The 19,080-nt window shown below is 39.8% G+C and overlaps 1 protein-coding gene across 7 annotated transcripts in view; it reads left to right on the top strand.

Annotated features, from left to right (window-relative positions):
• Window positions 1–19,080, top strand: part of nlgn1 (neuroligin 1) — a 517,723-nt gene that overhangs the window by 28,170 nt on the left and 470,473 nt on the right. The window contains exon 2 of one of the 7 annotated variants that reach the window (XM_059989150.1): window positions 15,097–15,112. The exons of 5 other annotated variants lie outside the window; for them this stretch is intronic. In XM_059989150.1, the coding sequence (XP_059845133.1) occupies window positions 15,097–15,112 (16 nt within the window). Of the gene's footprint in view, window positions 1–15,096; window positions 15,113–18,036; window positions 18,050–19,080 lie in introns of all 7 variants that reach the window. One more of the 7 variants, XM_059989142.1, reaches the window with a different exon arrangement.

Below are 19,080 nucleotides of genomic sequence, written 5' to 3'. Positions count from 1 at the left end.
TCATTATATCCTCAAAGAACTCCAGTAAGTTTGTCAAACAGGACTTGCCTTTTCTGAATCCATGCTGCGTCTGCCTGATGGATCCATTTCTTTCCAGTTGCCTCGCTATTTCTTCTTTAATGATAACTTCAAGTATTTTCCCAACTACAGATGTTAAACTAACTGGCCTACAGTTATATGCCTTTTACCTACATCCTTTTTTGAACAGTGGAGTGACATTCACCATCTTCCAATTCACTGGGACCTGTCCAGTGTCCAGTGAATTTTGATAAATTATCACAGATGCTGCCCTCAAACCTGGTGTGCACAAATGAAGTGCACCAGCTTGGTGGTTTCTGTGAGGTGGCAGTAATTGCTAGCCTTTCAGATTACTATCAAAGAGATATCAATGGGCAGGAAGAATGGACAACAGTTTCCATTGCATCTTACAGAAGTTAATGGCAATGCACGATCCAGGCAGTTTGCCAGAATGGATCAGGTGCTGCCAATGCACACGTACATTGCAGGAGAGAATGCAGTTCTCAGCCCTACATCTCAGCTGTGAGCAATCACGAAGTTTACTTCAGATCACCCTGTTCCACCTCTCATAGGCTGACTGAGTTGTGGGGAAATCCATTGCTCTGAGGGCATGATTTCACACAAATTCCAAGGAAATTGGCATGCAGCATTGGAGGGCCGTGATTTGACATGATTCTTGGCACAACAGCAGGAAGCAATCTATACTTCTTGCTACCTCAGTAAAGCAGCCAGCATAATGCAAAACCCCATCCACCCTGGATGCTCTCTCTTCTCCTTTCTCTCAATGGGCAGAAGATACAAAAGCCTGAAAGCATGTACCACTCAGCTCAAAGGCATTTTCTATTCCACTGTTATAAGTCAATTGAATGGTTTCCTAGTATGTTCAGATGGACTCTTGATTTCACTATCCACTTCATTATGACTGCACCTTATTGTCCACCTGCACTTCATTTTCTCTGTAGATAATACACTTTATTCTGCATTGTTATTGTTTTACCTTGTACTACTTGAGTACACGGTATAATGATTTGATCTGTATGCGAGACCAGATTCTCACTGCACTTCATTATATATGATTATATTAATGACTCAATACCAAAATGTAGGGATTTGTCCCACATGGGGCAGTGTGCAGCAGGAGAAATGTAGGGAATCATGCTAGATTCCTAGCTTAGCAGCATTGTCAGTAATTCATGCTTATTTTGATAGTGCTTCTCCTTGTGCCTTATTGCTGCAAAAGCATCTTGAGCACTGAGCTAAATATGAGTGCAGTTTTAACAAATAGCTAGCTATATGTCAGGCACCCTCACTACAAGAAAAACAGCATGAAACAATAATTTTTAGTGCTATTAATTTGAGCTAAATCTTCATCTGTGTGTAGTCCGTGCCATCATTGAGAAATTATCTCAATCAGTCCCTCAGGTTTAAGCTTTGTGGGTTCTGACTTGGCTAATGAAGCCAATGCAGAACCATAGCACTTTCACAGATTTGGCAGGTGATGGCTGATAGTAGTTCAAGTGGATAGTTTGTTAAGTAGTCTGCTCTTCTGCCACATAAATGGATCCTCCCAAAGTATCCTGATTCCCAATTTTGAGCAGTTATGGGCCAAAAATTTCCAGGGCTGAATGAGAATTGTATTTTTTCAAGAAAGCTTTGAACGCTCTTCATGGTACCTGTGTAGAAGTTTGCACAGGTGTTTGGTGACATACCAAGTCCCCTCAAACTCCTAATGAAATATAGCCACTGATGTACCTTTTTTTGTAATTACATCAATACATTGGGTCCAGAATAGACTTTCAGAAACGTTAACATTCAGGAACTTAAAACTGCTCACCTTTACCACGACTGATCAATTGATGAGGACTGATGTGTGTTCCCTCAATTTTTCTCTTCATGAAGTCCACAATCAATTCCTTGGTCTTACTGATGGTGAATGCAACACTGTTCTTGTGACCTGCTGATCTATCTCACTGCTGTATGGCTCCTCATCACCATCTGAGCAATGGTTAGGGTACACATGGAGTATTGCTAGGGAACCATGATGAAGATGTAGAAAATTAAGAACAAAATTATGAGAGGCATAAAAAGATGGACAGTAAACTTTTCCTGTAGTTAAGACCAGAGGGGATAGGTTTAAGCTGACAAAAAAGAAGGGATCTGAAAAAGAAATTTTCACTTTGGGAATGCCTGAGCATATGGTGGAGGCAGGTGCTCTCAAACCATTTAAGAAGTATCTGGATAAGAACTTGAATCTTTAAGGCATAATTGGCTAAGTTCCATTTTGCTGAGATCTGCCAGTTCTCTTTTGTACCACCTTCTGTTTGATCTGCCACAGGAACTGAGACTCCACTATTCTCTTTAGCAATTTGATAGCAGAACCTAATAGGCTGAGGGAAAGATGGGTTACTTTTTAATTATTCCAATTTTGTGTTTGTGTTTTTAACTGTTTTTGAAGCTTTTACTTTAAACATATTAATAGTTAAAGTATTATTTACCATTTTAATAGTTTAAATGTCATTGAATTTCAAAATCATTTAAAAGTTATGAAACATCCCTCTCAGTTTTGACAGAATAGCTGGGGATACAACTGATAAACTTTCACTGTTTTTAGAGATGGATTTCGGAGAAAGGTGTCCACACGCCATCATTAAAGATTCTACTGGCACTTAGCGACTCAGGGTGTACAAGAGCTTTGGAACCAATCACTCATGGGGAGATTTATGAGTAGCAATTCCAGTGGCCAGCCCAGGCTATCAAGTTTCAGTCCAGTTTCTTTATTTTAAATTTACAATTTTGTGCAAATCCTTAGATCACTTTAATGGACATAATAAGGGGAGAGTGTCAGCTTATTGAGTTTGATTTTGTAATCCTACTCTCTGAGCAAGGAAGCTATATATTTGGATAGAGTGGTTTTAAATTATAACTCTAAAACAGTTTTTATCATACTGTTTTTAACCATGGGTTTCAAGACCACAGCACTACTGGGAATGCCAAATGATTCTTATTATTCCTTGGGGCTGAGGTTGAATCTAATCCAGTTTGATGCAATGAAATTTCTCTTCTCACTAACTTGATAAATGATCCATGGTTCAAACCTAATTGACAGGTTTATTTTGACAGACTATATGGATGATTTGTGCTTGAAAAGTATCGTGCTGTTTTTAGCTGTGGATGCCGTACAGATATTTTGATAATTTGGACAGAATAAAGGGGAAACTCCTTTGTCTCTAACTCATAATACATCAGAACTTGGCGTGTTAATTGGTTACATTTGAGTTATTTCTTAAAGCGATTACCAAGACAAATAGAATAAATAAACCTTTAAAATGTTTCATATTTATTATCAAATTAGAAGTATATTAAACTTAACAGCAATTATGTTTTATTTCTAAATAGGTTATGAATAACTCCCCATTTATAGATCAACTTGTCACAGTAGAAGTCAATCAGAAGTAAATTTAGAGTAATATTGGTAATATTGTATTGCGAGAGAACCTCAGTGAAAATTTGAGCTAATAGGAATGTTTAATTAATAACTAGTTTTTATTTGGAGAAAATATCCTTATAAATTGATATAAATTAGGTCAAAGGCTAATCAGAAGACTGACCATAATTTAAATGAAAAGAGTACTTTGATATGTGAAATAATTGCAAAGAAAACAATATGTTAATAGCTAATATTACTCAGGCTTTCTTATTCAATGCATGCAATAGACTTACATATCTTTCATCGTAATTCTGTAATTTATTGGACAGATATTAAAATAAGAGATATTTACATTACAATAAAATATTTTTTTGGGCACTTAACAAAAATGTAAATATACTAATAAAAATGATATATCTTTAGTATTCAAATTCTAACAATGTAATTTTTCTAACTTTAACAAATTACTAATTACTTTTAAGAATTAATTGAAATATTATTTAGAAAATTTGTGAAACTACACTTGACATGGATTACTTTAAAATGAGTGTAAATGGGCATCTGCTAGTTGGCATGAATTCATGGGTTATTTCCATGCTGTGTCATTTTAGGACCTAATAACTCTCAAAATGTGATTAATCTTTGCTGCTGGCTCTTTACTGATGAGCTTGAAAAAGGATATAGATAAGTAAGTAGGTAAGGATTTAGCAAATGATGTAGAATGCAGGTGAATGTGATGTTATCCAGCTTGGAGGGAAGAATGTAAAATTAAATAATTATTTAAATACAGTGAGATGACAAAATATTGTGGTTTTAAGGAATCGTGGGTGGGGTTAGCTCCAGTCTGAAAATACAGTAGCTAGTATTTAGGTACTGCAGGTCATTCGGAAAGCTTATGGAAAGTTGATCTTATTTGCAAGTTGTTGTGATGTATGAAAGTTTTGATTTCAAATGAGACAATGTAAAAAACTGTGTACCATTTTAGTCTCTGTATTTAAGAAAAAGATGTGTTTACAATGGAGACAATGCATAGAGGGCTCATTATTTTTGATTACTGGAACAATGGGTTCCATAACTCTGCTGACCCACGACTGTACTGCAACACACAACTTGAACCATATCATCAAGTTCGCCGAAGACACGACCATGGTGGGTCTCATCAGCAAGAACAACGAGTCAGCTTACTGAGAGGAGGTGCAGCGGCTAACGGACTGGTGCAGAGCCAACAACCTGTCTCTTAATGTGAACAAAACAAAAGAGATGGTTGTTGACTTCAGGAGGGCACAGAGCGACCACTCCCCACTGAACATCGATGGCTCATAGAAACATAGGAAATAGGTGCAGGAGTAGACCATTCGGCCCTTTGAGCCTGCACCGCCATTCAGTATGATCATGGCTGATCATCCAACTTCGAACCCTGTACCTGCTTTCTCTCCATACCCCCTGATCCCTTTAGCCACAAGGGCCATATCTAACTTCCTCTTAAGTATAGCCAATGAATCGGCCTCAACTGTTTCCTGTGGCAGAGAACTCCACAGATTCACCACTCTCTGTGTGAAGAAGTTTTTCCTCATCTCGGTCCGAAAAGGCTTCCCCTTAATCCTTAAACTGTGACCCCTCATTCTGGACTTCCCCAACATCGGAAACAACCTTCCTGCATCTAGCCTGTCCAACCCCTTTAGAATTTTATACGTTTCAATAAGATCCCTCCTCAATCTTCTAAATTCCAGTGAGTTTAAGCCTAGTCGATCCAGTCTTTCTTCATATGAAAGTCCTGCCATCCCAAGAATCAATCTGGTGAACCTTCTCTGTATTCCCTCTATGGCAAGAATGTCTTTCCTCAGATTAGGGGACCAAAACTACTCACAGTATTCTGGGTGTGGTCTCACCAAGGCCTTGTACATCTGCAGTAGAACCTCTCTGCTCCTGTGCTCAAATCCTTTTGCTATGAATGCTAACATACCATTTGCCTTTTTCACCGCCTGCTGTACCTGCATGCCCACCTTCAATGACTGGTGTACAATGACACCCAGGTCTCGTTGCATCTCCCCTTTTCCTAATCGGCCTCAATTCAGTTAATAATCTGTTTTCCTGTTCTTGCGACAAAAGTGGATAACCTCACATTTATCCACATTAAATTGCATCTACCATGAACTTGCCCACTCACCTAACCTATCCAAGTCACCCTGCATCCTCCTCACAGCTAACACCGCCGCTTCGTGTCATCCGCAAACTTGGAGATGCTGCATTTAATTCCCTCGTCTAAATCATTAATATATATTGTAAACAACTGAGGTCCCAGCACTGAGCCTTGCGGTACCCCACTAGTCACTGCCTGCCATTCTGAAAAAGTCCCATTTACTCCCACTCTTGTGGTTGGTTCTTGTCTGCCAACCAATTCTCTATCCACATCAATACCATACCCCCAATACCGTGTGCTTTAAGTTTGCACACTAATCTCCTGTGTGGGACCTTGTCAAAAGCCTTTTGAAAATCTAAATATACCACATCCACTGGCTCTCCCCTATCCACTCTACTAGTTACATCTTCAAAAAATTCTATAAGATTCGTCAGACATGATTTTCCTTTCACAAATCCATGCTGACTTTGTCCGATGATTTCACCTCTTTCCAAATGTGCTGTTTTCACATCTTTGATAACCGACTCTAGCATTTTCCCCACCACCGATGTCAGACTAACCGTACTATAATTCCCCGATTTCTCTCCCCTTCCTTTTTAAAAAAGTGGGGTTACATTAGCCACCCTTCAATCCTCAGGAACTAATCTAGAATCTAAGGAGTTTTGAAAAATTATCACTAATGCATCCACTATATCTTGGGCTACTTCCTTAAGCACTCTGGGATGCAGACCGTCTGGCCCTGGGGATTTATCTGCCTTTAATCCCTTCAATTTATCTAACACCACTTCCCTACTAACATGTATTCCACAGTTCCTCCATCTCACTAGACCCTCGGTCCCTTACTATTTCCGGAAGATTATTTATGTCCTCCATAGTGAAGACAGAACCAAAGTAGCTATTCAATTGGTCTGCCATGTCTTTGTTCCCCATGATCAATTCACCTGTTTCTGACTGTAAAGGACCTACATTTGTCTTGACCAATCTTTCTCTTTTCACATATCTATAAAAGCTTTTACAGTCAGTTTTTATGTTCCCTGCCAGCTTTCTCTCATAATCTTTTTTCCCTTTCCTAATTAAGCCCTTTGTCCCCCTCTGCTGGTCTCTGAATTTCTCCCAGTCCTCAGGTGTGCCACTTTTTTTTCCTAATTTATGTGTTTCTTCTTTGGACTTGATACTATCCCTTACTTCCCTTGTCAGCCACGGGTGCACTGCCTTCCCGGTTTATTCTTTTGCCAAACTGGGATGAACAATTGTAGTTCATCCATGCGATCTTTAAATGCTTGCCATTGCATATCCACCGTCAACCCTTTAAGTATCATTTGCCAGTCTATCTTAGCTAATTCACGTCTCATACCTTCAAATTTACCCTTCTTTAAGTTCAGAACCTTTGTTTCTGAATTAACTATGTCACTCTCCATCTTAATGAAGAATTCCACCATATTATGGTCACTCTTACCCAAGGGGCCTCGCACGACAAGATTGCTAACTAACCCTTCCTCATTGCTCAATACCCAATTTAGAATGGCCTGCTCTCTAGTTGGTTCCTCGACATGTTGGTTCAGAAAACCATCCCGCATACATTCCAAGAAATCCTCTTCCTCAGCACCCTTACCAATTTGGTTCACCCAATCTATATGTAGATTGAAGTCACTCATTATAACTACTGTTCCTTTATTGCATGCATTTCTAATTTCCTGTTTAATGCCATCCCCAACCTCACTACTACTGTCAGGTGGCCTGTACACAACTCCCACCAGCGTTTTCTGCCCCTTAGTGTTATGCAGCTCTACCCATATCGATTCCATATCCTCCAGGCTAATGTCCTTACTTTCTATTGCGGTAATCTCTTCTCTAACCAGCAATGCTACCCCACCTCCTTTTCTTTCCTGTCTATCCCTCCTGAATATTGAATACCCCTGGATGTTGAGCTCCCATCCTTGGTCACCCTGGAGCCATGTCTCTGTGATCCCAACTATATCATATTCATTAATAACTATCTGCACATTGAATTCATCCATCTTGTTACGAATGCTCCTCGCATTGACACACAAAGCCTTCAGGCTTGTTTTTACAACACTCTTAGCCCTCATACAATTATGTTGAAAAGTGGCTCTTTTTGCTTTTTGCCCTGGATTTGCCTGCCTGCCACTTTTACTTTTCACCTTACTACTTTTTGCTTCTACCCTCATTTTACACCCGTCTGTCTCTCTGCACTTGTTCCCATCCCCCTGCCACATTAATTTAAAGCCTCCTGAACAGCAGTAGCAAACGCTCCCCCTAGGACATTGGTTCCAATCCAGCCTAGGTGCAGACCGTCCAGTTTATACCGGTCCCACCTCCCCCAGAACTGGTTCCAATGCCCCAGAAATTTGAATCCCTCTCCCTTGCACCATTTTTCAAGCCACGTATTCATCTGAAATATCCTCCTATCCTACTCTGACTAGCACGTGGTACTGGTAGTAATCCAGAGATTATTACCTTTGTGGTCCTGCTTTTTAGTTTATCTCCTAACTCCCTAACTTCAGCTTGTAGGACCTCATCCCGTTTTTTACCTATATCGTTGGTACCTATGTGCACCACGACCACTGGCTGTTCACCCTCCCACACCAGAATGTCCTGCAGCCGCTCAGAGACATCCTTGACCCTTGCACCAGGGAGGCAACATATCATCCTGGAGTCTCGTTTGCTGCCGCAGAAATGCCAATCTATTCCCCTTACAATCAAATCCCCTATCACTATAGCTCTCCCACTCCTTTTCCTTCCCTTCTGTGCTGCAGAGCCACCCATGGTACAATGAACTTGGCTGCTGCTGCCTTCCCCTGATGAGACATCTCCCCCAACAGTATCCAAATCAGTATATCTGTTTAGGAGGGAGATGACCTCAGGGGACTCCTGCACTACCTGCTTACTGCTATGCTGTCTAATGGCCAATGTGGTGAACTACATATACCTGTCTGGACACGCCCCCTGCTGACTACTCCTATGGCCCCTCCCACAGACTGTGGCTCCTCCCACAGACCCCGGTATAAAAGCGATTGAGACCTGAGCCCGGCCCTCAGTCTCCAGGATGTAGTATGGTGGTCAACTACTGCTTGTTCTTTCTTCCAGTCAATAAAAGGCGATATCTCGCCTTCATGTCTCAGAGAGAGATATTGATGGTGCATCACCACCCCTTCCCTTTCTGCCTGCGTAGCCTTTACCTGTGGTGTGGCCAACTCACTGAACATGCTATTCACAACTTTCTCAGCATTGCGGATGCTCCAGTATGAATCCAATTGCAGCTCCAGATTCTCAATGCGGTCTGCCAGAAGCTGCAGTTGGACACACTTCCTGCACACATAGTCGTCAGGGACACTGGAAGTATCCCTGATTTCCCTCATGCTGCAGGATGAACAAACCATGGGGCCGATCTCAGGTGCCATGACCTACCCAATACTTGCCTCAACTTTTGAAACGTTTTCCTTTGAAAGGAACTTACCCGGCCTTAACTCACTTGGAGTGAAGCTCGTCCTCAGCCTCTTCTTGACGAAGCCTCTTGAGTCAAAGCCTCAAATCTCCACTCCTTCACTGGCCCATTCACTCACTGGCTGCTCCTCGGTAGAGATCATTAAGAGCACCAAATTTCTTGGTGTTCACCTGATGGAGAATCTCACCTGGTCCCTCAACACCAGCTCCATAGCAAAGAAAGCCCAGCAGCGTCTCTACTTTTTGCGAAGGCTGAGGGAAGTCCATTTCCCACCCCCCATCCTCATCACATTCTACAGGGATTGTATTGAGAGCATCCTGAGCAGCTGAATCACTGCCTGGTTCGGAAATTGCACCATCTTGGATCACAAGACCCTGCAGCGGATAGTGAGGTCAGCTGAGAAGATCATTGGGGTCTCTCTTCCTGCCATCACGGACATTTACACTACACGCTGCATTCGCAAAGGAAACAGCATTATGAAGGACCCCATGTACCCCTCATACAATCTCTTCTCCTTCCTGCCGTCTGGGAAAAAGCTCCGAAGCATTCGGGCCCTCACAACCAGACTGTAACAGTTTCTGTTACAGAGCTGATTGGCACAATAGGCTCCTGGCCTACACATGCTCCTGTTCAATATACTCCTACTTTGCTGAGGTTCTTGATCAGATGTTCAAATGAAAGTCACGAGTAGCAACATCCAATCAGCTTTCTTATGGGGGTTTGTAAATTTCTGGTAAGAAACAGGAGAATTTTAAATGTACAACTTCTGCTGGACAGCTAGGTTAATAATACCTCAACTTGTCAATGACATTTGGTAGAATTGGTCGTTCAGAAAAGTGATTCAGGCCTGATTTGGGTTTTGTTTCATTAAATGTATATTAGACAAAGGCTTAGAAATTTTAATTTTATATTTCATTTTATATAGCAACAATATTTGTAAATGTACTTACAAACTACTGTTAATAAATATTTTAAAAGATGTTGGGTAGTAAACCTGTGATCTTTTGCAACAAACAGGCTTGTTTTAAACTTTCCATTCAAAATGTTCTGCAAATGTTTTGAAAATAGTATTTATTTAGTAAATTGTTTGGTAGATTGTGTTTCACCTCTGAAGTTCAAAAAGCCACCATTGATCTTTTGGGGTTTGAATATAAATCTATCACATTTGGCAGTCAGTGTGTTTACATGAGGAAAACTAGCCCCTGTACCTTGTCAATAAGTGGTAATTAATACCTTCTTCCATTCACACATTGAAAAGATACTGAGGTGAGCAAGGGTGATAACTCTAATATTATTGAGTTCACCTATTCTTTTGCAGTTTGAGTCAGTGATGAGGAAGGTAAATACAATATGAGCGTTCATTTTAATTGAATTAGAATATAAAAACAAGGATGTAATGTTGAGACTTTATAAAGCACTGGTGAGTACTCAGTAAGTATTGTGAGCAGTCTTAGGCTCTTTTTCTTGGAAAGCATGTGCTGAAACTGAAGATGGTTAAAAGGAGGTTCACTGAAATGATTCCAGGATTGAATAGCTTGTCATATGAAGAGTGTTTGATGGCTCTGGGCCTGCATTCACTAGAATTCAGAAAAACAAGGGGGGACCTAATTGAAATCTATCGAATATTGATTGGTCTTTTTAGAGTGGATGTGGGGAGGAAGTTTCCTATGGTGGGAGTGTCCAGAACCAGAGGGCCTAGCCTCAAAATTAAGGGGTGACCTTTAGAACACAGGTGAGGAGGTTTTTTTTAGCCAGAGTGTAGTAAATAAGTGGAATGCTGTGCCACAGACTGTAATGGAAGTTGATAGTTTCCTGGTCAGTCAGAGCATCAAAGGATATGGTGAGAAGGCAGGCGTATGAGGTTGAGAGGGATCTAGGATCAGCCATGATCGAATAGAGGAGCAGACTCAATGGACTGAATGGCCTAATTATGTTCCTATGTCTTATGGTCTAAGTAACACTATATATCTTTAACCAATCAGATTGAATACTCCTTACTGATTGTGTCTCAAACATTAATTATCTCACCTGAAATGGAATCAACGAACTGTCGATCTGCTGCTTGAATTGATTATTTCTGCTGTAAATTTTGTGCAGTTACTCATAAGACATTGAAATCAATGCAACATTATGTGTAGAAATAAAAACAGAGAAATAAGTGATGGAAATAAGAGGGAATAGAAATAAAACAAATGGGTTAAGTCTTCAACAGTAATTAAGAGCTGAAGGAATGAAACTTAGCAAGTGTGTATGGAATTTACTGCAAACAAGTGTGAGGTGTTGCACTGTGGCAGGGCAGACCAGTGTAGAATTTACACAGTGAACAGTAGAGCACTGAGGTATGTGATAGGATTTGGGAATGCAGATCTGTACTTCCCAGGAGCTGGTGTTACAGGTAGATGGGGTCATAAAGAGTGCTTTTGACACATTAGCCTTCATAAATCAGAGCACTGAGTATAGGAGTTGGAATGTTATATTGAAGATGATTAAAACATCGGTGAGGCTGAATATGGAGTATTGTGTGCAATGTTGGTGACATATCTACAGTCAAGATATTGATAAAATTAACAGAGTGCAGAGAAAATTTACCACAATGTTGCCAGGACTTGAGGACCAGAGTTATAGGTAAAAGTTGAATAGATTAAGACTTTATTCCCTAGAGCATAGGAAAATAACAGATCTCAGAGGTATACAAAATTACGGCAGGTATATGTAGGGTAAATGCATGCATGCTTTTCCCCTGAGGTTGGGTGAGACTAGAACTAAAAGTCATACGTTAGGGGTGAAAGGTGAAATATTTAAGGGGAATCTGAGGGGAAACTTCATTACTCAGAGCTGGGGATAGGTGAAAAGTGTGGAATGAGCTGCCAGCGGAAGTGGTAGATGCAGGCTCAATGCAATATTTAAGAGACATTTGGATAGATAAATGGATGAGAGGGGTATGGTCTGAGTACACTTAGTTGGAACTAGGCAGAAAGGCAGATCAGTATGTACTGGATGGGCCAAAGGGCCTGTTACTGTGCTATAGTGCTCTATGACTCTATAATCCTTTTTAAAGTAAATTTTCAATATTTGGCACATTACCACCAAATTAAGACTAATTATAGCTTTTAAAATACAATTACAGGAAACTATACAAACTACAACTTTTCCTCTAGCAATATAAACCTGTTTTATGTCAGAGTCATATGCTATAGATTTCAATGCCATGTGTCTCTTCACAATTCTGATATATTGCATCAGGACTTCCATGTTTAACTGCACAGTAGTTGCTGTCAGAGTTCCACTTCAATAGCATTGATCTTATCAATATGAAATCAAACTCTTTCATTCTTGCCTGCTGAACATACAGTATATGATTTTTTAAAAAATAAGTCAAAATTGTTTCTTGGGCAGACAGGAGTATTTCTGTGAGTACAGATAAACAAACAGGAACACTGAATTTATCTCTCTCTCTCTCTCTCTCTCTGGCACTCTTTTTAGAACTCTTTATCAGCAATGAATTAAAACAATGATCTCCATTTTAGTTCTAACCCTTAATCTGAAGTGAGAATGCAGGAATTCAGAAAGAAATCAGAATCAGGTTTAATATCAATGATATATGGCATGTAATTTGCTGTTTTGTTTCAACAGTACAATTCATTACATAGTAATAATAAAAAAAGCTGTAAATTATATTAAGTAGTAATGTAGTGTTCATGGATTCATTGTCTATTCAAAAGTTTGATGGTGAAGTTGTTCCTGAAACATTGAGTGTGTGCCTCTTGGCTCTTGTAACTCCTTGATGACGGCAGTGAGAAGAGTGCATGTGCTGGATGATGAGGATCTTTAATAATGGACCTCCTTTTTGAGGCTTCACCTTTTGAAGGTGCCCTGGATTCTCGGGAGGCTAGTGTCCCATGATGGAACTGGCCAAGTTTACAACTTTCTGCAGTTTTTTTCGATCTTGTGCAGTGGCCCTTCCATACCAGACAGTGATGCAACTAGTTAGAATGCTCTCCACAGTACATCTGTAGAAATTTGCAATTCTCTTTGGTGACAAACCAAATCTCCTCAAACTCATAATGAAATATAGCCACTGACGTGCTTTCTTTGTAATTGCTTCAATATGTTGGTTTGAGGTTAGATCTTCAAAGATGTTAACACCCAGGAACTTGAAATTGCTCATACTTTCCATTGCTAATACCTTGATGAGGACTGGCATGTGTTCCCTTGACTTCCCCTTCCTGAAGTCCACAATCAATCCTTGGTCTTACTGATGCTGAGAGACACCACACAACCAGATGATCTACCTTGCTCCTTATCACCATCTGAATTTCTGCCAACAATAGTTAAGTCAATTTATAGATGATGTTTAGCTTTGCCTAGCCACTCAGTCATAAGTGTAGAGAAGTGGATTAAGCACATATCCTTGAAGTGCACCTGTATCAGTGACAAGGAGACATTTTTCCTATCTGCAATGACTGTGGTCTGCAGGTGAGAAAGTCAAGGATCCAATTGCAGAGTTACAGAGGCCCAGGTTTTGAGGTTTGTTGATTAGAGCTAAGGATATGATTGTGTTGAACTATATTATAGCTTTTCAAGGAAATGCTATATTATACTAGGACAAAGGGATTTAGGATGGAAGTTTCAATGGGATGTTGTGTTCCAGTGCAGAATTTTTAAGATAACATCAAATTCTCTGTAACAGTAAAGATTATTTAAAGTCTTCATGTGAATTGGGATCAGAGGGTTTCTGATAATTAGTCCAGGATGTGCAGCTGTAAATCAGTGTTCACTTAAGATCAAGTAATCTGTTCATATCTCCATTCACATATCCACATTATGATGAAGTAAGCTATGTAATGTTCTTAATGCTGTAGTTATACAGCTTCTTTTGTGATGGCCCTTAGCTTTATTGAGAATAGAGTGATAATTGATAATTGAAACATGACCTTTTACATAAGGGAAACTTCCATTACAGTTGTCAACATAGATGTTTATAATGCAAAATTAAAGTTGATGGTAAATTACTAAAATACATACTTTTAATAAATAGACATTGTTCAATGTTCAAAATCAATTTGTTATAAAAGTACATATATGTCACTATATACTATTCTAATATTCATTTTTGTGACCATACTCAATAAATCCATAATAAAATAAAACTGTAATAGAATCAATGAAAGACCGCACCAACTTGGACATTCAACCAGTGTGCAAAAGACAACAAACTGTGCAAATACAAAAAAAAAGGAAGAATAATAGATCAATATTGAGAACATGAGATGAAGAGCCCTTGAAAGTGGGTCCGTACGTTGTGGGAACATTTCATTGAGCAAGTGAAGTTGAGTGAAGTTATCCTTTTTGGTTCAAGAGCCTGATGGTTGAGGGGTGATAACTGTTCCTGAACATATAAATGTTTCCTATGACTCTACCTTTAATTATTATTTGGAACTTTATTTATTGTTCCACATGAATTGTATTTGGACCCAGAGCAGGTCAATACAGATACAAATAATTATCATTTCCTAAAGATTGTTTTTGTTTTATTTTATGAGAAATGTAATGAACACTAATGAAAGGCTATATGCAAAAGAACTTCTTCAACATACAGTAATGATCAAAGATATTTGGGTGAATTAGTTCTGAGGTTTTAGAGGCTAACTTTGTAATCCAGCAGCAATACTCTTCTCAGGAACATCACATTGTATTTAGAGTAAGTGCAGCCACCCTTAAAATGTGAAGGCAGTTTTTGTTGTTATCATTGAATTGTTTTGAATTAATAATATGAACTTCTTCAAGTCAGAACTAGTACCGTGTGAACTTTCATCATTTTAAGGACATTTTGGATCATTGTGTGAATAATGATATAATGATTGTATATTATCACATGGTAGATTTTAAAACTGAGACAAAAATGGAAAATCAGGTGAGACTGCTTCTGTGGGAAGAAACATAAAGTCAATGTTTCAGGTTGTAACTGTAGAAGAAAGTAAAAGAAGCTTCTAAAACTGCAGGGAGGTTGGGGGTGTGGGATATACTTGAGAAGGTAATTGCAAGATAACCACGAGGATAAGCTGTAAACAAGTTTAACAAGACACTTAATGAATGGGAGCAGGTAGAGTGTGTGGACATAGACCAAAAAATACTGAAACGAGATAAACATCTTGGATGGCATGGATGAATTGGACCAAAGAGCCTATTCTATAGTATAGAACTTCATAAAAAGAATACGGGAGTTGCAAAATGCAGAGCAGATCATACTGGGCATATGCTCCTTTCCCAGAGAGAGGAAAATAAATGTTAAAAAAAAGGTTTAATAAAACAAGCTGAATGAATATTACAGGTGGATGATTGGTACAGACTGAGTAATCAAGTTGTAACATTCAATATTGAATCCAGAAGACTGCAATGTGACCCACTGGAAAGTGAGATGCTGCTAAAGTTTCAGTGCTTTACTGTGAACATTAGGTCAGAGTGGAAGTGAGGAATTAAAGTGGAACATAAAGGGAGCTCTGGGTTGCCACTATGAGCAGGTTGAATTGTATTGAATTGACTTTATTACTTACATCCTTCAGATACATGAGAAGTAAAATCTTTATGTTACATCTTCATCTAATTGTGCAATGTGCAATTTATAGTAATTTATAATAAATAGTATGTAAAACAGGACTGTCAATATAGCATAGAAATATACTTGTATCAACATGAATTAATCAGCCTGATGGGCTGGTGGAAGACGCTGTCCTGGAGCCTGTTTTTTTTTCTGGCTTTTATGCTCCGGATGGTAGCAGCTGGAACAGTTTGTGGTTGGGGTGACTCAGGTCCCCAATGATCCTATGGGCATCTTCTTACACACCTGTCTTTTTAACTCTCCTGAATAGTAGGAAGTTCACATCTACAGAAGCACTGGTTGTCCGCACCACTCACTGTAGTGTCCAGTTATTGAGGGAAGTACAGTTCCCATACCAGGCAGTGATGCAGCCAGTCAGGATGTTCTCAATTGTGAAGGTATTCACAAAGGTATTTTACAGGTGTTCTGCAAAAACAATTGTTCTATCTATTTGGTATCTCCAATGCATAGGAGACCACATTGTGAACACTGAATGCATTAGACTGAATTGAAAGAGGCGCAAGGGAATTCTGATTCAATAGGAAAGACTGTTTCAGTCCCCGGATGGTGGAAAAGGAAGAAATGAATGGCTAAGTATGGCATCACCTGTGGTTGCAAAGGAAAGTGCTAGCAGATGGAACATTGGACTGTGGAGTCATGAAGGGAACAGTCCTTGTGAAATTCTAAAAGGAGAGCAGAATGGAAGATGTGTCTGGTCATGGAACCTCTATGAAGTTGGCCAAAATTGCAGAGAAAGATCTGTTGAACACAGGGCGGTGGGGTGGTAGGTGAGGACCAAGGAAATTCTATCCTTGTTTTGCTCACGAGGAGAGGGGTCAGAGCAGAAGTATGGGAAATGTATGAGAAGCGAGGGAAACTCTACTCCTGTTACATCATTCAACTTCAGGGACAATTGAAGTGAATTTTGTAACTTTGGGTAACTGGATTTCTTGGTCCATTCAGTCACCAATATTACCTTATCTTGTGTTTTTTATAATGTGGGAGTGGAGGACATGCCCTCTTTGATCTGCTGGGCTCAATCTCCTGCTTTGCATTTTGCAATTCCCACAGTTACTTCTCTATGTTCTCGACCTCCGTCTGCTCTATTTTACTAATTGACCAGCTAACTATTTATCCTCATAGTTACACCAGTTTTACCCTATAAGAGGCATTTCCCTCTTCCCCAAATTCAGTACAGCTTTACAAGATTATTTGGTCTACCTTTCAATTCTGACTAAAGGTCTCTGACCTGAAATATTGGCTCTGTTTCTTTTCTCATAATTGTGGCCTGGTCTGCTAATTAAATGCAGCATTCTTTGTTGTTGCTTTAGATTTCCAGCATCTACAAATTTTTTGGAGACATATTTCCTCCATTTAATGAATGTGTGCCCTCACTCCATTCCCCCACCCCAACACTGAACGTGCGACATAGAACAGTCCAGCACGATACAGGCCCTTTGGCCCACTAATGTTGTGCCAACTCTTTAACCAACTCTAAGATCAATCTAACCTTTTCCTCCCACATAGCCCTACATTTTACTTTCATCTATTTACCAAAGAGTCTCTTAAATGTCCCTAATTTATTTTTCTGTTCCACCACCTTGGCAGTGTGTGCCACATATCTACCACACTGTGTAATAAATCTGCCTGTGACATCACCCCTGTACCTTCCTCTCAGCACCTTAAAATTATGCCCTCTTGGATCTCTCTACCCTGGTAAAATGTCTCCAGCTGTCTAGTTGATCTTTACCTCTTATAATCTTGTACACCTTTATCAATTAATCTCTCATCCTCCTCTCAAGTGAGAAAAACCCTGGCTCACTCAACTTATCCTCATAAGACATGCTTCACAATCCGGGTATCATCCTGATAAATATCTTCTGAATCCTCTCTAAGGCTTCTGTATCCTTTCTTTAATGAGGTGACCAGAACTGAATGCAACAGTCCAAATGGATATTGTGGATATAGTAGGGATAGGGGTTCCCTCATCAGCACCGATCATCCCATGAGCTCCGCATCCAATTCATCATTGTTCCCAATTTCTGCCATCGCCAATGGGATCCCACTACTAGGCTCATCTTTCCTTCACTGCTTCCTCACTCTGCATTCCTCAGGGATTGCTCCTTCCTCAACTCCCCTGTCCACTCCTCCTTCACCACTATTCTTCCTCCTGGCACTTATTCCTGCAACAGTGACACGTGCTATATCTACCTCTGCACTTCCTCCCTAACCACCACTCAGGACCCTAAACAGTCTTTCCAGTGAGGCAGCACTTCACTTGTGACTCTACTGGGGTCACTTATTGCATATAGTGTGGCCACCTGTGAGACACAATGCACATTGGGGAACTGCTTTATTGATCATCTTTATTCCATCTGCTGCAACAGCCACCATCTTCTGGTGGTCATTCATTTCAGTTCCACTTCCTATTCCCACAATAATGTGTTGCCACTACTGCCATGACAAAGGAGCAACATCTCATATTTCATCTTGATAATCTTCAACCTGTCAGCATTAATATTGATTTCTCTAGCTCCTGGAAACCCGTCTCCTCTATTTACCCCCTCTACTTTGTATTCCCTCATTCAGGCGGCCCTTTCACCTCTTCCTCTCCCCTACTTTCATGACTTGCTAATCACCTTCATCTGGTTCCTCACCTCCTATATTCCATGGTTTACTGTCCTGTTCTGTCATATTCCTTCTTCACCCTTTTGCCTCTTCCACCTATCACTTCCTAGTTTCACACATTCACTTTCATCCCCCCTCTGCCATCCACCTACCTTTCTCCTCTCACCTTGACTCATCTAATTCCTGACAGCTTGTGGTCTTTGCCCTCCCTCTAACTTTTTATTCGGGCTTCTACTGTCTTCGATTCCTGATGGAGGGTCTCACCCAAAATGTCAATTGTTCATTTCTCTCCATAGATGATGCCTGTCCTGCTGAGTTCTTCCAGCTTTATTCCATGGCCTACTGTCCATCTTGTGTGTGTTGCTCTAGTTTTCCCAATACGGAGCTGGCTACTTTTTCCCCATTGCTAACATTGGTACTTAACATCTGGAAGTGTGTAATGATGAAGAAATGCCCCACCAAGACTGAAACTTGCTTGGAACCTTATATAAATCAATGGGAGAGTTCCAAGCAGTTCACTAGTTAAAGGCCTTTGATAGTTCAAAACATTTGGGAATTAAAATGTCATATAATGTAAATATACATCCACAACTTGGTTTCCTTTTTCCTGTTTTAAGAGAAAGAACATTAACAAGTGAAATGGAGTTTTTAACATGCTTAAAACATGTCGTCAACATAACCAGTAACTTTCTGAATGATGAATAGTTATCAAATTCAGTTTTGTTAATGGTTTTTTAATATGTGCTTCATCCATACTGGTCCATATTTGTCAATAGTAAAATCAGCTTTATGTTTTATTATTT

This window comes from Hypanus sabinus, chromosome 2 (genome assembly GCF_030144855.1).
Source record: "Hypanus sabinus isolate sHypSab1 chromosome 2, sHypSab1.hap1, whole genome shotgun sequence".
Lineage (NCBI taxonomy): Eukaryota > Metazoa > Chordata > Chondrichthyes > Myliobatiformes > Dasyatidae > Hypanus > Hypanus sabinus.
Note: the sequence above shows the minus strand (reverse complement) of the source record. Positions and strands in the feature narration are given on the sequence as shown.